At 32.6% G+C, this 25643-nt stretch overlaps 1 protein-coding gene across 4 annotated transcripts in view; it reads right to left on the bottom strand.

The window, feature by feature from the left end:
* LOC139513530 (rifampicin phosphotransferase-like) overlaps nucleotides 1–25643 on the bottom strand; it is a 58232-nt gene that overhangs the window by 25647 nt on the left and 6942 nt on the right. For all 4 annotated transcript variants that reach the window (XR_011662457.1, XR_011662458.1, XM_071302131.1 and 1 more), the window contains exons 7-18: nucleotides 25290–25399; nucleotides 24826–24881; nucleotides 23799–23851; nucleotides 15835–15962; nucleotides 14756–14903; nucleotides 13845–14031; nucleotides 13489–13551; nucleotides 3707–3756; nucleotides 2723–2886; nucleotides 1873–1943; nucleotides 1296–1360; nucleotides 948–1095 (exon numbers count right to left, since the gene is read on the bottom strand). Coding sequence is in view for 2 of the 4 variants with exons in the window: in XM_071302131.1 (XP_071158232.1) it covers nucleotides 948–1095; nucleotides 1296–1360; nucleotides 1873–1943; nucleotides 2723–2886; nucleotides 3707–3756; nucleotides 13489–13551; nucleotides 13845–14031; nucleotides 14756–14903; nucleotides 15835–15962; nucleotides 23799–23851; nucleotides 24826–24881; nucleotides 25290–25399 (1243 nt within the window). In the remaining 2 variants the exon portion in view is untranslated. The remainder of the gene's footprint in view (nucleotides 1–947; nucleotides 1096–1295; nucleotides 1361–1872; nucleotides 1944–2722; nucleotides 2887–3706; nucleotides 3757–13488; nucleotides 13552–13844; nucleotides 14032–14755; nucleotides 14904–15834; nucleotides 15963–23798; nucleotides 23852–24825; nucleotides 24882–25289; nucleotides 25400–25643) is intronic.

Genomic DNA, 25643 nt, shown 5'->3' with positions numbered 1-25643 from the left:
AGTTTCAGAGGAGAAGATTTTTCTAAAAGATTACTAAGATTTACGAAAAATGGTTAAAAATTGACTATAAAGGGCAATAACTCCTAAAGGGGTCAACTGACCATTTTGGTCTTGTTGACTTATTCGTAGATCTTACTTTGCTGAACATTATTGCTGTTTACAGTTTATCTCTATCTATAATAATATTCAAGATAATAACCAAAAACAGCAAAATTTCCTTAAAATTACCATTTCAGGGGCAGCAACCCAACAACGGGTTGTCTGATTCATCTGAAAATTTCAGGGCAGATAGATCTTGACCTGATAAACAATTGTACCCTCTGTCAGATTTGCTCTAAATGCTTTGGTTTTTGAGTTATAAGCCAAAAAATGCATTTTACCCCTATGTTCTATTTTTAGCCATGGCGGCCATCTTGGTTGGTTGGCGGGGTCACGCCACACATTTTTAACTAGATACCCCAATGATGATTGTGGCCAAGTTTGGTTTAATTTGGCCCAGCAGTTTCAGAGGAGAAGATTTTTGTAAAAGTTAACGATGTCGGACGCCGGACGACGACGGACGCCGGACGCAAAGTGATGGGAAAAGCTCACTTGGCCCTTCGGGCCAGGTGAGCTAAAAATGAGAGTTTTGAATGCCACAGGGAATATATAGAAAGTTGAGAAGGGTTATAACAATTCAGCCTCAGCACCATTACCCAATAAAGTAACTTTTTAACAAATAATGCTAGAGGGTCTTTATTCCCCTAGGAGGCTGGAACTTTGTTAACATATTTTGTGTATTTGATACATCCTGGTCATCTGTCAAAAGACCTTGCAGGAGATTGTTGTTGCCCTCAGTTTGGAGAAACTGAGTCCAATTTCTATATCACAGAGTTCACACCATCAATCAAGAAAGAATTGTTGAACAAAAGAATTTTCCTTGGATGCATATTTCATAACAATCTCACCTCTCCTAATCCATATGATGCATTTAAAGTAATCTGATTGGCTGAGCCTGTAACAGGATGGTTGGTGAACAAAACACCAGACACTTCTGATTTGACCATTTCTTGTATAACCACACCTACACACACTTTGATGTGTTGCCCATTCATTCTGTAAAAGTAATAGTTTAGTAAATGTATAAGAAAACAAACAGTTAAATTCATAAACTTTTCTGTTCTTTACAACAGAGGAAAGAATTCGACTTTAAATGCATAAATTGTTTTTAAATATCCCTACATTTCTTTTTAAGGTGCTAATATCTTTCAACTAAAGAAATATTCTTGATAAGTTTTTTTTTCCAACATGCATACCTTCTATACTGCACTGCTTGATAAGTAAACCCTGAAGCCCAGCATTTCCTCACTGCATCAATTATCTGTAAAAAGGACACTGAATATTACTTTATACCTAACTTAATCTGTATCATGCCAAGACAAAAAAGCCTGAATCATATTATGATGGGGTCAATAGCTTGTATTGACAGTATGGCTATTTGTGATTCTGAGGTCATTGATTCAAGATTTTGTTACCTTTAAACAATAGGCTTTGCATCACTTTACCTATTGATGAAAAAAATGTTGCTTTTGGAGTTTTGCACAGAGACATCGGACATTTTCTCCTACCGGGTATGTTAAAATTTCTAAAACATTTTGTGATATCCAGTAAGGAAATCCCTCTAACACCACGATCAGATTCTACTTGTACTGCAAATGATACCCAATATATCTATCCTTTTCTAATTTAACACCAAGATAAGTTTGATCATAATTATAATTTCTTTCTATCTCTTACATACATACATGTTCATGTGCAAATGAAGTGTATTTTCCTATTTCTCTCATTTAACACTATGATGTTTTTAACTGTCTTGTTTAACATTGTACTCACCTCTTTCTCTCCTCTGACCCCTAGATAAGTTTCCATTTGACCTGCAGATGAAGCCTCTGTCCCATCCTCTCCTACAATCATATGACAAGCTTTACACTATAGTACAATGTAATCGGGGCATTATTTTAAACATTTTTAAATGTTTAATCTACTGCACTTAAAATAGTACAGGAAAACTATGAATTTAACTGTTGTAAATATGCTGTATAATTGATTGCAGACTTTTGGAAAACCCCAAAATAAAATATTAACAAATATGCAAGTTTTCCTCAATCCATGAAAATTGGTATCCACAAAAATAAACGAATCCACAGTATTTTAATTGGATGTTATCTAAACCAGTATTTTAATTGGACGTTATCTAAACCAGTATTTTAATTGGACGTTATCTAAACCAGTATTTTAATTGGACGTTATCTAAACCAGTATTTTAATTGGATGTTATCTAAACCAGTATTTTAATTGGACGTTATCTAAACCAGTATTTTAATTGGACGTTATCTAAAGCAGTATTTTAATTGGACGTTATCTAAAGCAGTATTTTAATTGGACGTTATCTAAACCAGTATTTTAATTGGACGTTATCTAAACCAGTATTTTAATTGGACGTTATCTCTAAACAAATTAGTTTTTAATATATTTATACACTGTGGATTTATTTATTTTCATGGGTACCAGCTTTCGTAGATTGAGGGAAATTATTTGATTTTGTGGTTTTGCCAAAGTCTCCATACATTTCTATATAACATTTGTAATTTTTTGGAAATTTAAATTCGTGGTTCACAGATTACCACGAAATCCTCAAAAAATTGATATTAAAAAAATAATAATAAATCCACAGTACTATTACCTGAAGCAGAAGATCTGATGGCAAAATATGTTTTATCAGCATCCACAAACACTGTATTCAACATTTGTGTAATTGCAGAGGTAACATCAGAACACATTGCTGTGGTGGCTATCATTTCTACTGTATCTGAACATGCACTCTTTAAGTTGTCATGGCAACCATCCCTAAGTATAAAGTAGTACTTTGCTGAATATTTACTTTCAAGGTCAACCAACATATGAGAAAAATGCATAAAATTGGGATCCAGCAATAGATTTGTAGTTGTAAAAATGATGCAAAGGAGATGTGTGTTAAATTAAACGGAGAGAATAACCCAATGGCCCAAAACATTCTGAAAAAACATCTAGAGGTCAATATAGAATTAAATAATAGACAAAAGTCTCTACAATGTAAATGATCAAATATAAACATGCTGTGTTTAAATTTAACAGAGACTATGAAAGATCTGCCAGTAACACTTTAAAATTCTCCATAGAAAAAAACCTATAAGATTGAAAAGATACTGGGAAAATACACATACAAAAATCCATGCATGCAGTTTGCTGACAAATAAACACCTTTTCCAAAGTCAAAAATCGAATCAGCTGAAGGTCTTTCTAGTGTGTCTTTTAAGGATGGAGGTATGTGATATAGAAAAGTCCAGATCTTATAAACTTTATTATATGATAAACACAAATGTTTTCTGTTTGGGTTTGAAAATGTCCTCCATCCTTGACTAATATCAATACCATCATGGTGGTTTTCTGTTCGGCTCTGAAAAAGCCTGAGCAACCACAACTGTGTCTGGTATTGATATCATTTGAATGTTGATACCTAATTATTTGCATTGATTGTGTTAATTTCAATATACAAATTACTTGTATTAACTCCTTTATAGTATATAATGTATTCAAATACAAGTTGAAAACTGGGTAAATGATGATGATGGATAAATAAATACAATGGTACTAGACTACTGGTTAACATGATATTTTACTAACTAACCTTAAAATAGCAATGATTTTGTCCACTGATTTGCTTATATCTTGGTTAATCTAAAAACAAAGGCATTTACTTTTCTGTAACATGTAAATTTGATATCAAGCCGTGAACATAAATGAATTAATTTTCATTCCACATTGAGCTTCATATAAGCTGAAGTTTGATGAATTTATTACCAATGTTATTTCAACTGATCGGGTGGAGCTTATATTTAAATTTGCATTAGGACAGTCTATTTGAAGATGTGTGCGATAAGGTTGATTGCCGTTACATGTATAATTATTATTGATTTCTGATCACCTATCAGTGTCACCGAACGGATATACAAATGAACTGAGTATATGATATGAGACGAATAACTGGACACTTCACTGATGAGTTTATCCCAAAATGCCTGTCTATAGATGAACTGGTCTTTAACAAGCGAACCGGTTAATCCCGCCCAGTCAAGTGAATAAATCAAGTAATATCATGGTATAAAAAGAGGCTATCTATTAAGGATCATCCCTTATATGTCCTTTTCAAAAAGAGTTCTTTAATAGTTTTTGTTCAAAAAATTGTACCAAACAAGACGCATAAACAAATATAAATAAGGATATCCGACCAGGCTGTTGGTCTGTAAAAATCACTAAAAATACAAATCTTATGCTCTTAAATGTGAAATATTTGAAACAATACTTCATTTTAGTTTAATTTTTAAACAGAATTCTGTAGTGTCTACATTTTCCTACCAATTTGTTTTTATTACATGTTTAGCTTTGTGATATAATCAAAGTGCTGGATAGCACCTGTGGAAAGTTTGCAACGGTAGATTGTAATATTTCAAATAGATTGTAAATGTGTAGATTGCGTGGTTAACTTTAAAAAAAAAAAAAAAAAAAAAAAACTTTATCAAGAAATAATTGTAACAGGATGCTGCTATGAAGTCTCCCAAACAAAGCTCACAAAATTAGTCATTCCCACGGTTGCCTGACATTGGGAAAAGTCCAATACAAGTTGGTCTGGGGTCGTAACAAGAAATTTTATTAAGAGAGGTCGTAAGTATTGAATTAAGGGGAAGATAAGATCATACTAAGATCATTCAAAGAGTGTAAATCAAAGCTCCCTCAGGTTGTTCGTAGATTGGTCTTATGTCCCCCTTAAGTTGCATCGTAATAGTTTTCAAGTTACGAGTTCTTAATAATTTTCTGGCTTCTCCGGTATTGGTTCCTCGCCGATAGAAATTAGAATCACCTTTATATGAATCATAAAAACGTTTTAATGAACGATAAAATGCGCATAACAATCAACTACCCATTTAACCTAAGGAAAACAATTCTGGCCTCAGACCACCATTATTCATTCTTCCCCTTTTTTGATAAAAGTCAAACTGAATTAAAAAATTTGCACCGCTTCAAACATGAAATTAATTCAACTGCTTATAGACCATTATTGTTTTAATAGAAATATGCTTGTCTCAGGACAATCCATCAGTACTTTTTCTTTTGAGTGCCCTATTATTCACCAGGCCAATGGTAGGATTTAAATCTTGTATAAATGATGTAGGCTTATCTTTCTATCCTACTTTCATTTCGGTCAAATCACTACTATAATGGTTTCCTTTTTTAAATTGTTATTTGGATGGAGAGTTGGCTCATTGACACTCATACCACATCTTCCTATATTTTTTCACTTTATAGCAATATTTTTCTTTCTTTGAAAGCCTTCTTACAAAAAATAAAATCACAAAAATACTGAACTTTGAGGAAAATTCAAAACGGAAAGTCCCTAACCAAATAGCAAAATCAAATGATAAAACACATCAAACAAATTGGCGACACTTGTCATATTCCTGACTTGTTACAGACATTTTCAAACTGTAAAAAATGATGGATTGAACCTGGTTTAAAGAGCTGAACAAACTCATGATGGCTTCCGTAAAATTTAAGAAGTGGTGATTTAAACTTCACCATTTGGAATCTTGGTTTAAAATTGAAAAAGGTCACACATTTCTCCTTGCTTTATATTTAACACTTTTCTCAACAAGCCAACATTGTAATGATTTACAATAAAGAGAAACTACCATCCTCCACACACATGGCCAAGAAAACACTGATATATAATTTCCTATTCAGATGAATTAATAATTAGAATAAAAAAGTTCTAAGGTTCACGTATTAACTTTTTTAAGCAACTTGTTCTAATATTAACAAGTGAATGTACAACTAAGAGTAGTCGGGACCACTCTTACAAAAAATATCAAGTGAAGCTATTGCGAATTGTTCTTGGTACACCCCTAAGTTGCTAAGTTTGTTTTAAGAACACTTAATAACTGACCAAAATTTAAGAATGATTTTGTGTTACCGGAATTAGTAAGATCGCTTTAAGGTAGGCGTAAGAATCATTCTTAAATCATGCACTTTTTCAAAACATTAAGGGCTGTCAATCATTCTAAGATAGGTCTGAGGTTGGGTCTTGTTACATTCTTAAATCTTAAGACGCCCTTTAGACGTTCGTAAGACATAAGAATGCTTCTTGTTACCGGCCCCTGGTCTAGTAAAGTGATATGCACAAGTGACGTCTAGGTATTACACCTGTATGTCATTCAAATCTTCTTGAAATCATGTACAGTAATATTCATGATTTAGGGGTGGGGATCTAGACAGTTTACAAGTTCTCAAACAGGCAGGAGGTAGGGGTAAGAGTTACCCTAAGGGACTAGCCTTTTATTTCATCTGATTTATCTTATTATTCCGTACAAGAATATATGTAGTTTCAGTGTGGGAATTTCGACAGTTTTCAGTTTTCGAAAAGAAGGAAGTGGATCTTGACTGTTTACAAGTTCTCAAAATAGGATGGGGTGGGATGACACTGAGGGACTTTCCTTATATTTCAATTTATTCGTTTTATTGTCCAATACAAGAATATATATGGTTAAGGGATGGGGATCTCAACCGTTTAAAAGTTCTCAAACATGAGGGGGTGGGGATGACCCAGAGGGACTCCCACTATATTTCATTTGATTTGTTGTGTTGCCCCATAAAAGAATATATATGGTTTAGGGGTGGGGATCTCGGCCGTTTACAAGTTTTCAAAAAGAAGGGGGGTGGGGTCACCCCTGTGGATTTCTTCTATATTTCATTTGATTTATTTTATTGTCCCATACACAAATATATATGGTTTATGGGTGGGGATCTCAACCGTTTACAAGTTCTCAAACAACAAGGGGGTGGGAGTGATCCCTGGGAACTCGCCTTCTATTTCATGTGATTTGTTTTATTGTCCAGTACAAGAATATATATGACCATTTCCAAGTCCTCAAATAAGAGGGGGTGGAGCTGACCCAAAGGGTCTCCCACTTTATTTCATTTGATTTAATTTGTTGTCCCATACAAACATATATATGGTTTAGGGGAGGGGATCTCGACCGTTTCCAAGTTCTCAAACATGAGGGGGTAGGGCTGACCCAAAAGGACTTCCACTTTATTGCATTTGATTTGTTTTGTTGCCACATACAAAAATATATATGGTATATGGGTGGGGACTTCATAAGTTTGCAAGTTCTCAAACAACAAGGGGGTGGGGGTGACCCCATGGGACTCACCTTTTATTTCCATTGATTTGTTTTATTGTACCGTATAAGAATAATTTGTTTTATTGTACCGTATAAGAATATATATGGTTTAGGGGTGGGGATCTTGACTGTTATTAAGTTGTTTAACATGAGGGGATGGGTTGGATGATCCATGGACTCAACCTAAATCTAATTTGATTTGTTTTATGGTCCTGTGGTCATTACTAAAAACCATGTCACTCACTGTTTTCAAGTTATAGTCATTTGAAAATTTATAAAAAAAAATCCCTTAGGATTCTATAGTAAATTACTCCCTTCTGTTGGTCCCCTCAAAATACACCTAAATAGACCCCAAGAAGAAAAATAATAAGAACTGAGCAAAAACTTAGTTTATGAGTCTTAATAGCAAGTAGTATAATTACGAATTTTGTTATACTAGTCCGATTTTCTAATGCCGAATATGTAAAAGGCCGAGTTTATTATAGTCTGAGATTGTTGTGGGCCGAGATTAGATAGGATACCATGATACTTTTGATACTCACAGGATTTTACATATTGAATAAACATTTGTAAAAATTGTAGTAAGCGTTGAAAAATGTTCATTCATAAAAAATTAATATTTTATACACGGTATTAATTTTCTCTTCAACCGGCATGACCGGAGGAAGGTAAAAAACCTTTGAAACCGGGATTATAGTACTCCCGTCTGGAGGCACAAATATATGGATCTGACGCATGTCTGGAGAATAACTTTTCTGTGGAAAGACTTATTGTATTTGTTCTAATTAGGTCTTTCCACCTTTCCGTGGAAAGACCTATAGGTTTTGTTCTGATTATTATTATTATTTTTTTTTTTCTTCCGCCTAATTCTTTTCTTGCGTAATATTGATGTTTCAAAAGATGTCGCTTAGATATTTGGAATATGATATCATATAGTTTATACGCTTTAAATAATGACAATGGCGTAACCAAATACTCTACCTTGTAAGAGTTGTCTCCCTAAACACTGTTTTTCTTGTGGCCACTACTCCTTCACAACCGTAAAAGATTACGACAAAATTATTTTACCAAATTGCTCGTTACATCTTCAGGATTAGGATTTTAATTTTGACCGAAGCTATCCAGAGACTCCATATGAGAGTTATTCCCCCTTATGTATTTGATATAGGTGATATGCGTTTCTAACTGGTAAACCATAAGTGATAGAGACCTAGGGTCTCTTGATTTGAGATCCTTAGTCCAAAAAAATGAAAATAAGGTCAAGGTCAAAGGTCAAGGTCATATTCTCAAATTTGATTTTGGCTTATTTTCACTTATTTTCAAATACCGTATGACATATCGACAAATATTTTTTCCAAAATTGTTAGTTGCAACATCTCCTTACTTGTATATTTTGGTTGAAAGGGAGTGCATACAAGAAATGGGAGTTTTTGTCCATCTTACATTTAGAATTACGCGTAAAGTGGTATTACTCGTTAACCAAACATATTAAAGACCTAGGGTCTTTTGATTTAAGGTCCCTGGTTTGTGACCTTGAAATTGAGGTCAAGGTCATATGTTAATACGACGTTCTAGATTTTGACCTTTGCTTTAAATTCATATAAATACATCATAAAGCCATAGGAACTAACATTTTAAACTGATTTTTCATATTTCAATATCAAAATAGATCTTTACTAGTGGAAAGACCTACAATTGTTCTCTGAACAATTGGTTTTTAATTATTATTATTATTATTTTATTAATTTTCTTCCGCCAAATTTTGTTATCGCGTAAAATTTTTGTTTCGCAATTTGTCGCTAAGATACTTGTTATATAGTATCATACAGTTTATGCGCTTTTTATTTTTATCCATTCTTAGCCGAACAATTTTCTTTGTAAGAGTTATCTCCCTATTCACTGTTTATTGAATGTGTGCATCTCCTTTGTAACAAAAAAAGATATCGACAACAATCTTTTTTTTTAAATTGTTTGTTACATCCTCAGGAATATTTGGCTAATTTGGATCGAAGCGATTCGATGAAATTTTATAGGAGTTATCTGCCTTTACCAACTAAATTTGTCGGTATGTTTTTTTTAACTCATGAACAATCAACCGTATACCACTGGAACGTTTTTATTTGAGGCCCCTAGGTCGTTACTAAGAAAATGAGGTCAAGGTCAAAGGTTAAGGTCAAGTTCTCAATTTTGACTTTTACTTGTTTTTGCATTTTCTCCAACACTTTTAAGATATATTTAAAAGTATAAGTGCAAAATGTTTGCTGAATTGTAATAAAGATATGTTACATTTGGTTTGAAACAATCTAATGGCATCTTATAGGAGTTAGTGCCCCTGAAATGTCTTATTATAAGTTTTATTGATTATTACTTCAACTTGGTTCATTATATAGCAATTTGACCTTTAACAAAAGGTAGGTTGACATATGACCTTGAAAAATGACAACCGAAGTGACCTTCAAAAAACCGAAAGTATCCATTTTTGCACTTTTTACATGAAAGTAGTACTCGGAATCCATGTATTTTGTAATTTAAATACATTAACTTATCAAAAAAGACTAGAAGTGACTTTTCATAAACCGGAAGTGGCCAATTATCTCCTGGTTTACAAGCAAAAGTATACAAAACGTTATTTTTTTGGAATAAGTGTGATAGAAGCTATCATATGAGACCGGAAGAGACATTTACTTCACCAGAAGAAGCATATTATATCCCTTATTTCACTCAAAAGTATATAGAAGCTATTTATTTATCTCATCAGTATGAAGAAACTTATAATTGGGTGCCAATTTTAACTTTGAGTAAACCAGAACTAGCTTCTTTTCAATAACTTTGATGTGGAAACTTTTTTTAATTATTATAATTATTTTTTTATTATTTTTTCCGCCAATGTTCTTACAATAAATGTTTATTTCACAATATGTCGCTTAAATATTTCTCATATGGTATGGTATAGTTAATGCGCCTTTAAATTTCACCCTCCTAAGCCGAACCATTTTCTTTGTATGTAACAGTTATCTCCCTATTCAATGTTTATCATCTGTGTGTATCTCCTTCGTAACAAAAAAAGATAGCGACAAAATCATTTTTTACAAATTGTTCGTTACATCCTCAGGAAATTTTGACTAATTTGGATCGAAGCGATTCGATGAAATTTTATAGGAGTTATCAACCGTAAGACAATAAATTTGTCGGTATGTGTTTTCAACTCATCAATTATTAACCGTTTAACCCTGGAATGTTTTAATTTGAGGCTCCTAGGTCCTAAATCAGAAAATGAAGTCAAGGTCAAAGGTCAAGGTCAAGTTCTCAATAGTGGCTTTTGCTTGTTTTTGCATTTTCTCTGACAATTTGAAAGATACATATAAAAGAACAAGTGCAAAATGTTTGCTTTATTGTAATGAAGATATGTTATTTTGTTTTGATACATTTTAATGGCATCTTATAAGAGTTAATGCCCCTAAAATGTCTTAATATAATGTTATTTGATTATAACTTCAACTAAGTTCATTATAAAGCCATATGACCTTGTACAAAAGATAAGGTGACATATGAACTTGAAAAATAAAAACAGGAAGTGACCTTGAGAAACCCAGAAGTAGCTTTTTTGCACTTTTTTCATATAAAAGTACTCAAAATCGATATATTTTTTTTTATTTAAATACATTTAATACTACAAGTGACTTTCTGTAAACCGCAAGTGGTCAACTATATCCAGGTTTTAGACAAAAGCATATAAAACTATATATGTTTGGAATCAGTGTGAAAGAAGCTATCAAATAAGACCAGAAGTAACATTTACTTAACCAGAAATTGCACATTATCTCCTTTACTGTTTGCAAAAGTATAAATTACTCTAAATTATAGGGATTTTCTGGTAACTTAACAGAAAACCCTTGCCGTTTTTGGCACAACCTTTTTGATCTTTTGGTCCTCGATGCTGTTCAACTTTGTACTCGTTTCGGCTTTCAAACTTTTGTATCTGTGCGTCACACATAGGTCTTGTGTGGACAAAATACACTTCTGGCGTATTAAAATTTTGAACTTGTTGCCTTTTGTTGGCTGTTGTTCGTGTGATTCTTTGTCAATTGTGTTCTCCAATTTATTTATATTGTAGTCCTGTGTTGTCATTTTGATGTTATATTTCACATGGCCATAAAAGTGCGAGGTTTGGCATGCCACAAAACCAGGTTCAACCCACCATTTTTTCCTTTAAAAATGCCCTGTACCAAGTCAGGAATATGGTCATTGTTATATTATAGTTCGTTTCTGTGTGTATTACATTATAACGTTGTGTCGTTTGTTTTCCCTTTTTTTTGAGTGTAAATTCACATTGCGATAAGACGTGTCACGGTACTTGTCTATCCCAAATTCATGTATTTGGTTTTGATGTTATATATATATGTTATATTTGTTATTCTCGTGGGATTTTGTCTATATGTGTTACATTTTAGTGTTATGTCGTTGTTCTCCTCTTATATTTAATGCGTTTCCCTCGGTTTTAGTTTGTTATCCCGATTTTGTTTTTTGTCCATGGATTTATGAGTTTTGAACAGCGGTATACTACTGTTGCCTTTATTTAGTTCACTTTAAAGCATATCAAAACCATTTATTTATGCATCAGTCTAAAGAAACTAGCTTCTTTTCAAAATTTCTTTGATGTGGCAGGCCTCTACAATAACTTTTTTTTCAACTTGTCCAGTAGGACAAGTACATATCAAAACTTACTTGTCCGAATGAAATTGTAACTTGTCAAAAAAAAATCTTAATATTAACCTTTTTATGCATTTCAAGTTGATTCAAGGAACAAAATGAATTAAAAAAAAATTGAACAGAATTTGATTTATATCCTTTTAAATACTTTTAAAAGATATGAGCCATGAACAACTGCATTTAGTTGTGTCACAGGACTTAGGTTCTGGTTTTTATCAATGCTAAAGTCTCATCATACTTTGCACATGAGGCACCATCTGATTGGCCTCTAAATGTACACTCATTGGATTTCTATTCTATTTTTTTTTAAGTTGAAAAAAGTTTATCATGTTTATTCAAATGCAATCAATAACAAGAATGTGTCCCAAGTACACAGATGCCCCACTCGCACTATCATTTTCTATGTTCAGTGGACCGTGAAATTGGGGTCAAAACTTTAATTTGGAATTAAAATTAGAAAGATCATATCAATAGGGAACATGTATACTAAGTTTCAAGTTGATTAGACTTCAACTTCTTCAAAAACTACCTTGACCAAAAACTTTAACCAGAAGGGAACGGACGGACAAACGGAGGCACAGACCAGAAAACATAATGCCCCTCTACTATCGTAGGTGGGGCATAAAAAGAATATGAGGTATGATTGTCAATGAGACAAAAGACCAAATAACACAGAAATTAACAACTATAGGTCACTGCATTGCAAGTATTGTTTTTTCTACATAAAGATCAAACATGATTTGATGATTTTTTATGGTAAATAATTTCCTCATTCTTTTTTAAAAAATATGGTATGGAGACTATGGACATTGGTATTAATTATCATAATGCAAAACAAATAAGGTAGGAAAAGAGGTTCTGATTTGTCTTGGTCCAGAAATGTCTACTGCCTTGCCAAACTGTCTATTAATCATGTATATGAAATATGTCTCCTACATTGCCCAACTGTCTATTAAACTTGGAGCCGAATCATTTCCGAGCTGGTGACGAACTGTCTTTTAAAGTTACCTCATCTAAAAAGCCATGAATGGGATCAGTAAGACTGGTTTCCGAGAAAAGTGTGCTTTTTACTTGTTAAAAGTACTTGACAAAGAACCAGTTTTAAATTATCGATTGAAAGTATGAGGGGTCTTGAGAAATAATTAGTTTCAGTTTTAAAAGGAAAGATGTCAAACAAATCTTCTTTTCTTGTTTTTTTGTTAATAATTATACTTTGTTCATCAAAGCTGGATTAAAATTTATTTTCTGCAGAATGATTCTACTTGTCTCATCGGACAAGCTTGGTATTGCTTTTACTTGTCCGACCTTTTTTACCTCTGGTAACGGACAATCAGACAAGCGTTATTGTTAGGCCTGTGTGGAAAGACCTTCAATTGTTCTCTGAACAATTGGTTTTTAATTATGCATATATTTGCTTGTTTAAAACGGAAAATGTTTCTGATATTTGTAAATAAAGGAAATCATTCTCCAAGCATAGACATAAATACATTAAATTTACTGTTTAATTTCAGTCTGCTCTCACCTGAAGTTGCTTGTTGAATGCTGCTAGTGTAACACAAAATCCTTTTGGTACTACTACATTCACCTACAATCAATCAAAAAGAATACCTTTACTACAATTACAGCTAACTCATTTTTTTTAACATGAAAACTGATTTAAAATCATTTAAAATAGAATGCTATATATAAACAGAAAGCCAACTTCTTCTGATTTGAAGAATATCAACAATAAGGCATTTATTAGTAAATGACAATAAGACAACATAGTAACAATTCCAGAATATAAATAATGTTACTCATACATTTATTTTGTAGCATCAAAACCATGATTATATTTTATCTTTCTACTGGTTCAATTCTATTTTAGTTTGATTTTACCTTGTTCTGTATAGAAGTAAGAAGACCAAGTTGTGCTCCTTTTCCACCAACTAGTTTACTACTACAACAGCCTTTCTCCTGAAAGGTCAAGGTCAAGTCTGTCACATTATTTCTGATCTCTTCTTCAGTAGGTTCATCTAACATTGGCACAGATTCTATTGGGGAGTAAGGAGTTCCATCTGGATTTCTGCAAAGAATATTTTGACTGAAATCCAGAGTTGTATATGGCAACACATTTTCTTTGATGCTTTCTTTTATAGAGTTTTATTACAAGCTTGAATTATCATTATCTTGAGATGCTGGAAGAGATCCTAACCAGATCACATTCAAAACAAGAATGTGTCCATAGTACAAGGATGCCCTACTCACACTATCATTTTCAGCATTCAGTGGACCATAAAATTGGGTAGAAACTCTAATTTGGCTTTAAAATTAGAAAGATCATATTATATGAAGCATGTGTTCCAATTGAACATCAACTGCATCAAAAACTACCTTGACCAAAAACTTAAACATGAAAAACCTTTAACCTGAAGTGGAACTAGCAAACAGTCAAACAGACAAAAAAAAAGAATGCATAATAAGTGGGGCATCAAAACATATACATGTACTGATATGGTATTTTTTTCAAATCAATACTGTAGGTCTAGTCTATAGAAAGTGAAGGGAGGAGGCATCATTGAGATCACAAAAGGTACAGCCTTGAACAATTGTGCACTTTGTTGTTTTTTAGTGCACAATCGTGGTAGTTCAAAATTTGATAGTTTATAGAGATACAATCAATTATTGATTAGACTTTTTTTAAGTATTTGAGAATCGTAAAATTTCACTTATCATCAATGAACTTTGACATCTCAAAAGTGAAGGTCATATATAACATAAACAAAACTGGAAGAATAGAGAAAACTTACCTATAATGAAATTCAGCTAAACCATATCCATCTATGCCATTAATTTTATATTTACAAAACTTCTCATAGACTTTACTTCCTCTGTCCTTGTGGTGATACCATATAGGTGTCCATTCTCCAAATACTTCTGTGGTGTATTTCTTTCCATCTGTAAAATATAATATTCAACCAGATAATTGCGCTGTAGCCAAATGTCCTCCAACCTTTGAAAATGATATAAGCAAGGAAAAGGTGAAAATAAGTGTTAAGTGCTGTATAGTGTAGCTTGCTGAAATTCAAAAGTTACATTTTATTTTGATCCCCTCTCCCCCTCTTTTAATATAAAATCTTAATTGATTGTATACTATCAATGTCCAGGCTATCCTTAGTTATAATTTTTGTGTAATGTCTCGTAATTAATTGTAATTATCATGAAAATAACATTATGTGTGGTTTCCTACACTTGTATATGTCATAGTTACAGGTTAGCTACAAGTGGTACAACATTGGGTGGAACAGGACTCGCATAGAACTTCAGTTTGACAAAACAAGAAATTTTCTGATTATGAAAAAAAACATGGTGATAATACTTATACTTTTTAAATTCTATATTGCACTTATTTCATTTAGTTTTTCATGAAGAAATGTTGTTTACTTATAAATAATTCATAATGTTACACAAGATTTGCAGCAATGTTTGGTCTGAATAGGATGTTGAATCCAATCCAGTGCCATACTATTCACAGATTATAGAATTCTTGCAACAACTCATTCAGGGGACTGTAGGTGGCACTATACTAACTGTGTCCTTAATTTCCAGTTGCATTTAAAAATCCCTGTCTTTAATCCTGGTAGACCAATTATACAGAACTTACCTGTTGTATTTAATGTATTATTTTCACCCTCAACATTCTTGACATATTTGCCACTTGACATTAAGCAATCAATCAATATTACTGCATAGTATAAATGGAATCATAATACAGCTGTAAATGTGTTTAATAATCACACTTAAAACAAATTTGATGAATATTCTACATATTTTCATTACAATATGACCAAAGACAACTTTGTTTTAATCAAATACAGAAAATACTTACTTGCATAAAAGTTGAAAGTATAATTATTTTTTGGTCCCTCTGGAGGAGCTACCTCCCATAGCTTAAGGTCAATGTCAGACACTGAATGAAATGCACCATTGGAATGGACTAAATACCCTATCTTTACACTGAAAATATAACCAATTGAAAGTCTGAAATTCATATATCAACAATTCTAAAAATGAGTATACTGAGGGGTAAAAGTGGGTAACTACTGAAGGTTCCAAAAAATTTTACACACTGATCATTCTTATCAGGGAAAACTGCTTATCAAAATCAAATTTGGTTTATTTTTTGTCTTCGAATTTTCTTACAAAAGGAAACTTCAATATGTGGAGCAGGATCTGCATACCCTTCCAGAGCACCTGAAATCATCTCCTGTTTTTTGTGGGATTCCTGTTGCTCAGTTTTTAGTTTTCTTCATTGTGTTTTGTGTACAGTTGTTTGTCTTTAGGTTGTTTTTTTTTCTTTTTTGAAATGGCAAAGTTTGTTTTTGACTTATGAGTTGGAATATCCCTTTGTTTCATTGGCCTCTATTTTCAAATAGTAATCAGATTACAAAGAAAACTGTTAAAACTGAAATACTCTGTACACTGGTTCTCCGTTAAAGCGCCCATTTTATGACGTTATTTTTTCCCACCGTTAGAAAGCAAACCTAACGACTTCGAGTAATATACCCGTAGCTTGTTATACTTATATCTGAGAATTTTTAGATTTCTTTATTATCTACATTTTTGATTTATATAAAGTTTAGTATGGTTTTCACAACGATAGTGATCGTACCGGCCGTCCATAATGTTTTCTTCCTAAACCTGAAATTTCCTTAGATGGATAAAAGACCAAGCAGGACAAAATATTTAGTACAACACAGAGTGTGATATAAGTAAAATTTGATCATAAGGTTACCATAAATAGTTTTATTTATAACAATGGTCATTTATTTCAAATTACATCAGTCTGAAAAACTAAACAAAGTTGAAAACTGCAGAGATTTGTTAAGCATGTTATCTCCGTGGAATGGTCAAATCTTAACAAACACCAATTTTGTAAATTAACTCCACATCCAACAGATCGATAACGGTGTCAACATTTAATTTTAGAACAACTTTTATCTTCAGATACTCATATTATGGTTCATAAATGACGAAATCGTCGAAATGTAACCTCCTTGGAATGTAATCTCTGTTGACGTTTTGGTAAAGGGTGCTTTCTATCACGTCCGCACTTTTTATCGAGTATGGCATGCCAAATAAACATATTAGATTTTTATAACGGATGGTGGATATTTCACTTAAATATCAATAATATATTGTTATCAGAAGACATACGAAGACACCATGTACCAATTTTAATAATCAATTGTTTGAGTGTAACAGAGTTGCTTATTTCTTAAATCTAAAAGCAGAAGAAAAAAACGGACGTTTGTATAGCAAGTAAAGAATGTAAACCCGTTATCAATATTCAAGATATGAAACTTCTATTAATAATATAAATTTGATATCGAATTCAACAAGATTTAACAACTGCAAGTAGCCATACAAATTGCTCTTTCTTATGAATGTTTTCGTATTGAACAAGGAGGGAAGCTTTTAATTACACCACAGCCCGGTCGGATTTTGCTTTTTCCACCGGCCCACCGTGGGCAGCCTACCCTAGCTATAATCTCATTTTTGTAAAAATAGTGATTACAAATATTTCATCAGGGCCTTTTATAGCTGTGCTTATTGTTGAAGGCCGTACGGTGACCTATAGTTGTTAATGTCTGTGTCATTTTGGTCAGCTGTCTCATTGGCAATAATACCACATCTTCTTTTTCATATTATCTGCTTTTTTCAATTGACTGTACTTGCCAGTCTTTTGATTAAACAAAAGAAATTGCATGGCCACTCCTATGGGTGGGCAGAGGGGGCAAGCTAGAAAGTTTGACCACCCAGCGCCCACTCCCACTGTGAACGGGTGGACAAAGCAAAATCCACCTGAGCTGTAGTGTACTTTCTTTCATTATTAAAATGAAATTACGACGTCGGCCTAAAGGGCATTATATATATTAATAACAAAACCTTGTACAACATTCTTTTCGAAAATAAACACAGTGAAATAGATTAAACAAAACTACCCGTTACAATGATACACTGTATATATATGTAGGACTCTAAAGTGCGATGGTACTCTAAAGTGCGATGGTCACGCTAAAGTGCGATGGTCTACGCTAAAGTACGATTGTGTATCACGCTAAAGTGCAATGATTGTTTGTTTGCTAAAGAACGATTAAATATCACGCTAAAGTTTAATGGATCAAAAAGGTAATTAATGTTAAAGGGCTTAAAACTTTAAGCAACACGGATGTTAATAAATAATCTTTTTGCAAAAGCTAGTACGCTTAGGTTTTATAACATATGTGATAGACTTTATAATTACCGGTAGGCTGAAGTGATTGTTTTTAAATCAAGAAGAACGACCACGTAGTTATTGCTAAAATGTTAATTTAAGTGGGACAAAAATCTATATATCCTGTATATGATTTTTTTTTTAAATTATTTTGATACTTAGCGTGCCTTGCCGTTCACACAGTCTATCACTAATGTGAACATCCACCCTGAAAGTCGTCATTGTAAATTACAAATTCGAAATTCGTTTATTGTGTTACATTAATTTGTTTAAAAATATTTGATTACCGAGCTTTCTCACTCCTTTTTCGCAGTGAGCACAAATAAAATGTACAAACTAATGTTTTAGCAGACAATATATGATTTACGCATGAAAAAATGTACCTTTATTTCACCGACTTTACTTTTCAATAAAATCGATAGCATTTTAACAGGGACCGCAAGTAAACTGCAACATAAACAATGATTTTAATGTAGCCGTTAGCTTCCAATAGAAACAAGATAAAGGATACTTATGCACTTTAAGTTGTTTAAAATCAAATATTCTACAATTTTCTTACAGCATGTTCATTTTTGTGTTTGTATAAACGACTGTTCACGTCATAATCCATAGTACGTTTATTACGCCTATACTTTCGCGGACAATCGCACTTTAGCGTATAGAGGCATCGCACTTTAGCGCAGACCATCGCACTGTAGCATGACCATCGTACTTTAGCGTCCCCATCGTACTTTAGAGTCCTACATATATATTACGGTCTGTTTTAGGTGAGGGAATCTACATTTCTGAACTCTGTAATTCTTTAGCCATTTTTCGCTCTAGTCAGTGAGAAATATATGAACTTTTCTGTAAAGTTCTTATGTTCAGTTCCTGCATTTAAAAACTTCTGTATAGTACGATAAGATTTTGACAAGATATATTGTCTTGCCTGTATCAATAACACACGTATGACGACACTACTCCATGTAAACCCCTTTTTATTCTGTCGCTGTACTGCTTAAATGTATCATGTATCAATTAGAATTAAAATCAAACTTGGAGGGAAAAAAAACACCAAGTATTTCATTTTTTTTCAAAATAAGTTGGAAAGCTTAGATAATATACAAAAGTAAAGATGACATGAGATATATTTGATCATATTTTCCTTGTGATCTGAGGTACTAGTAATGTGGAGCTGAACGTTCAGAGACAGTACCGGTAGTTAACCGACATGAAAGATATCTGAAATCGGAGAGAATAAAAATTTGATCATCAAAAATAGATTTTATCCTTGATTACTTAACACAATATAGAAAGAAACAGTGCTTATCAATCAATTGTTTCGGGAGAATATTAAAATTTATCTAAGATTTTTTGGTACTAAAAAAAATATTATACCCCCAAAAAATCGAAGACAATGTCAACCGTCCTCAAGCATCAGTATGAAACTGAGGACGCAAGAATTATGACAATGTTTTGATTTTGCAAACCCTTACAATTCCAATCAATTGTCCATTAATATGTTTTAGAATTATAAAGATACCTAAGGTTTCACCTCAATCAATCAATGTTACGATCGACTATTTTTGTCACAGTCCTTTTCGTAATATAGCTCATCAACTCATTCATTTCTTTGACATCCTTATATTTGAAATACTCGTCGCCGACGTAAATGATGAAGATAAATTTTTAAAAGACGCTTCGGACGCATGAAATTTATATCTTTTTTTTCACCAACTATTGCAGATCTTTTTGTTGCTTATGCTTATCGTGGTCTGACATCTGTCACAAACTATTTTTTCAAAGTGTGTAAAACTATAAAAATAATTGTTGACACAATGCAGGAGGAGGATGAAAGGTTAAATTTGCCTGCAATAGGAGACGAAATGATAGGTTAACTCATGCAAGATCGGGAGTTTAGCGAAAAACACCGATGCTTATGAATGTATGAAATATGCATCGTAATTTCATTTGAACAGTTGCGTTTACTACCAATTTGAAAGTTAAACATTTCATCCGGAATGATCTACTAGAAAATTGTCAATAATAATTATTAATATGCAGAAGACGCAAAGTTTCATTATTCTTCAAATCATTTATCCCTTTTATTTTTTATTTTACCTTTTTTCAATTTTCATTTTTCTTTACCTTTCAACCAAATAATGTTATTTTCTATTCTTAACTTGATTGCCTTTTTTCTTTATTCTTTTTTTTAGGGGTGGGGGTGGGGGAGGGGATTTTTAATTCTTTATTTATTTAAAGAGGATTGCCAACAGCCAGAGGCTACGCGTGGATCTCCTCAACATAGATATATACAGATTCACAATTATCAAAGTTTTGAATACAAACATGTTAAGCACAAGACAAGACAATATGTACAGGACAAGACATACAAATACTACACACCCATCCAATCACTCGCTCATTCTTACTCACATGCACACGAATTAACAAACATGTATGATTCAGTAATATAAAATAGTGATTATGGAAAGACAATTTTGAGCACAATCAGGTCAAAAAAAGTTTTTAAGCTATCGAGAAAATCTGTTTGAAGATTTAATAAATCGAAACACACACTCAAACATCTCTAAATTAGTATCATCAGACAAATCATCACTACCTTCTATTAATAGTTTGCTCAGATAGTTGGGACATAGATCCCGCAACATTGCTATATTTATATCTGGACAAAGCAGATTCTTAATTCCAAGTAGAAGAGTAATCCGATAGTTCGTGTAACGGGCGCAATGAATTAAATAGTGCTCCGTGTTTTCAATGCAGTTACCTGGGCAGAAATCGCAAAACCTATTTAATGTTAGATTATATTTATACAAGTGGTCATTAAGAGCACTAAGCCCTAAGCGTAATCTAGTATCAATCTTTTTCTCATAACCATGTCCTCGTGAGGGGATGTTGTCTTTATTTTTTTATTTGTAAACCATCTCATATATCTTGAATTATTTCAAATAACTATCTGATATTCAAGCGGAATAGCATGCATAATTCTACTAGCATAAGAGGATCTACTAGGAGAAGCTGTTTATTTGGTCGTTTATGGTTGTCTTAAAATTAAATTTCATATTTTGCTGGATTATTTTTTGTCGTTTCTCTCTCATCGTTGTTTTTTTGTATATTTATATTGAACCTTTTCAATTATTTATCACCGACAACGCATGCAAGATCTTATTATTTTTTTAAATGATCTTCTCCCGGTCACAAATCTACATGAAATATTTGCCACTGTGCGTTCAGACAACCTATATCAATAAATCTTATATCCTATATTTGTAAATTGCAGTATTAAAAAAACTGTAAACATAATCAAATAAGTGATTCGTTTAAACTTTGGTCAGATATTGTCAGTTACATAGTGATGTAGTGACCTACATGTAATACGATATATACGGGGTCAGTAAATTCCATAATGGAGTTTGAGCCAAAATAAAACCTCATATGGAATTTACTGACCCTGTATATATCGTATTAGGTCACTAACACACTATGTAACGAATTAAGTCTATAATACCGACTATCTTGATTTGTTAAATGTATACTGGAGTTGTCTCATTTGCAATCATACCATATCTTCTTATTGTTATATATTAGAGTGTTCAATTTTAAGGACATACTCCCATTGGTCTCCTTATTTTTTTCAAATTTCCGACACATTGAACGCATCAAAGATACAAGAGTTGAGTTTCGGCTTCGAAAGAAATTTTCAAAACAGTACCAGACCAAAGCAAGGGATTCAAGCGTTATAAGCCATTTTTGTGAATTTTGAAATTGAAACAGTTTAAAAGTTATATATTTGTTTACAGTATAAGTATGACCACATCAGTGATAAGTCATGGTAACACAGATTGGTAAATAAGATCATGATGAAAAGGAGGAGGATTCATTGGCGAATTACATACATATTTGGGTTGAAAGCATGTTAATACGATATCAATATTGATCCTGCTTTGTACAGGTCTGACATCCTGACTGGATTAATTAGCATACTAGTTCACATGGAAAAAGCATAAAGGCAGATTTATCACCTTAATTTGTGTTGAAGAGATAAAACAGACTTATATAATAATGCAGATATGACTGAATATTATGCTTAATTTAAACTAACAAGGAAAACGAGAAACAAGAAATAAAAGTTTACGTGAAATAATAAAAAAAAAAATTGTTAAGCATTTTGGTATTGAAAATCACGACGTCAAAGCAAACAAGAGTGCACACCCTGAAATGTCTCGCCTTTTATACTAATCATTGATATTATGTTGATAGTCATGATAGTCTTAAGTATAAAGTTAAGCATTATAACAACTGTCACATAAACTTAACATTAACCAAGATAACTAAACAAAGACCAATGAATCTTGAAAATGAGGTCAAGGTCAGATGAACCATGCCAGACAGACATGTACAGCTAACAATGCTTCTATACAACATATATAGTTGACCTATTACTAATAGTTTAAGAAAAATAGTCCAAAACACAAAAACTTAACACTGTGCAATGAACCGTGAAAATGAGGTCACGGACAAATAAAACCTGCACGACTGACATAAAGATCATAAAATATTTCCATACACCAAATATAGTTGACCTATAGCATAGAGTATTAGATAAAAAGACCAAAACTCAAAAACTAAACATTGACCACTGAACCATGAAAATGAGGTCAAGGTCACATGACATCTGCCCGCTAGACATGTACACCTTACAATCATTCCATACAACAAATATAGTAGACCTATTGCATATAGTATAAGAAAAACAGACCAAAACACAAAAATTTAACTTTAACCACTGAACCATGAAAATGAGGTCAAGGTCAGATGACACCTGCCAGTTGGACATGTACACCTTACAGTCCTTCCATACACCGAATATACTAGCCCTATTGCTTATAGTATCTGAGATATGGACTTGACCACCAAAACTTAACCTTGTTCACTGATCCATGAAATGAGGTCAAGGTCAAGTGAAAACTGTCTGACAGACATGAGGACCTTGCAAGGTACGCACATATGAAATATAGTTATCCTATTACTTATAATAAGAGAGAATTCAACATTACAAAAAATTTGAACTTTTTTTTCAAGTGGTCACTGAACCATGAAAATGAGGTCAAGGACATTGGACATGAGACTGACAGAAACTTCGTAACATGAGGCATCTATATACAAAGTATGAAGCATCCAGGTCTTCCACCTTCTAAAATATAAAGCTTTTAAGAAGTTAGCTAACACCGCCGCCGCCGCTGCCGCCGTAGCCGCCGGATCACTATCCCTATGTCGAGCTTTCTGCAACAAAAGTTGCAGGCTCGACAATAAAATGACGTTAAATATATCTTTTTTTATTTTCTTTCATCTAAACTGTCTCGATCATTACAAATTAAAGGTAAAATATTACATGCTGAAATTTATAGGGTGGGTAGAATACACTATGAGGATGTTCCATGTTCTTTATAAACAAGTTTTGATGAAATTTATATTTTATCATTTTTTTTCTGACGTTGGGCGCTTTAACGGAGAACCAGTGTGTACTGAAAAAACTTCTTCGAATTTGAATGATAACTTGTTATTGGCATACATACTGTGATAAAGCTGCTGGTTGACTGACAACTCCAACCTGTATCATTGTACCATTCTGACAAAGAAATTAAATTCTGTTTTATCATTATTTTGAAATTTATTAGACATTCTTTTTACCTTTCTTTTAATTTTATCAACAATAGAATTTCATTGGTGAATTCAACATTAACTATATATATTTTCAATACTGGATTTGCGTCATAATGGGTTTTTTTTTTTAAATAGCTTAGTTCATGAAATGAATGTTATAATTACCCATCAAAGGCAGTGATTTTCTATCAAGTGGTGCATGTTATTTAATCCAATCAAAATTGAACTAATTTGTTGTAAATAATGCTTCACAAAGACAACAATATCGTAGATGACTGCCAGGAAATTTTTTATTATAGTTTTTTGTATATGCAATGATTGCAATGTAGAACTATAAAAGGCTGAATTGACACATATGTCTGAGAAAGGATGATTTATCTACTTGTTGTGATTAGCTAGTACTAATAGATCAGTACTTTGTGCCTTTTGTATTTTATATGTTACTTGCTTTTATGCTTTAAGGAAATATGATGAGTCAAGCCATTTGTAGCTGATTTTACAGTATGTTCTTGCAATATACTGTTACACCACTGTCCCAGGTTATGAAAGGGTTGAGCCGCACAAACATGATATGTGTAACCCAACCACTTTCCAAATGTGTCTAACTCAAGTAAAAATGCATGCAATTCAGTTATTGTTGTTAGTTGTTGTCGTTTTAGATTTATTTCAAATTTTGTCATGTTAGGGCCTTTTATAGCTGACTATATAATAACGTATGGGTTTTGCTCATTGGTGCAGCTTGTACATGTTCAGTGACATATATATACCGACATCAAAGTCATTTGGACTTTGTTTGAAAGTTGTTTAATTGTTTTTTATACCACATCTCCTTATCTTATTTTAAATATAACATAATCCCTCCAGAGAATTATGACCATGGTGAAATATTTTTGCCAAATCCAAATGTGTGGTAGGGTCTAAAATAACCATAAAACTAACCTCAAGATATATGAAATGGATGGAATATCTGTAAAACGTTCTCCAATCTCTTATGCCTGGAAACAGTATACATTTGTTAAGAAACTAGCATATATTTATATCTCTGTTAAGAATTCTTGAATAAAGCCAAAATAAATGGTACATCCTAACAAATGTATACAATAAATATAAATAAAATGGTAAAATTCATTTATATGATTGTAAGCAGAAAAAAATCATTTCAACTAAGTTGATAAAACTGATGATAGATCAGCTAGAGATTTGCATGTCAAATCATAAATGAATAAAGTCTTGTCAAAATACATATCCTCTTGGTCTTATATATCTGTATTGTGGTAATTCTAGAACAAATGAAATAGATGTGACAATCACTTTTGGGAAGGTAGACATCCCTTAACTCTCTTGCTTTATTTAATTTAAGTATTGCCCATTGCACAACATTGTATTTGTTTAATTCAATTTACCAAATGAATGATCCCTGATTGTTTTTAATGTGACAAATTTCTCATCAAATCCATCAACCTTCACTTTACCATGCAGCTCTCCCCACAGTTCATAATGTGTCTGATGTTTACTGAAGTAAATAAGATACAATATTGTTTGCTTTATGTCCAGTGTCAAATAGTTAATGCATAGGAAGAAAATAAGATACTAGTAAATATCTGACAACATCAATAATTCTACCATAACTAATTCTATTTTGGGCAATTTAATTTTTGATATGCTTAAAAGCTAAAACTAAGTTTTTATGTTCCCTGTTCTCTTCATTGAACCATAATTTTCAGTTAGTCAAGTTTTATATTCAACTGGACTTGTGA

Source organism: Mytilus edulis, chromosome 2 (genome assembly GCF_963676685.1).
Source record: "Mytilus edulis chromosome 2, xbMytEdul2.2, whole genome shotgun sequence".
Taxonomy (NCBI): Eukaryota; Metazoa; Mollusca; class Bivalvia; order Mytilida; family Mytilidae; genus Mytilus; species Mytilus edulis.
This window is presented reverse-complemented; position numbering and strand designations above follow the sequence as displayed.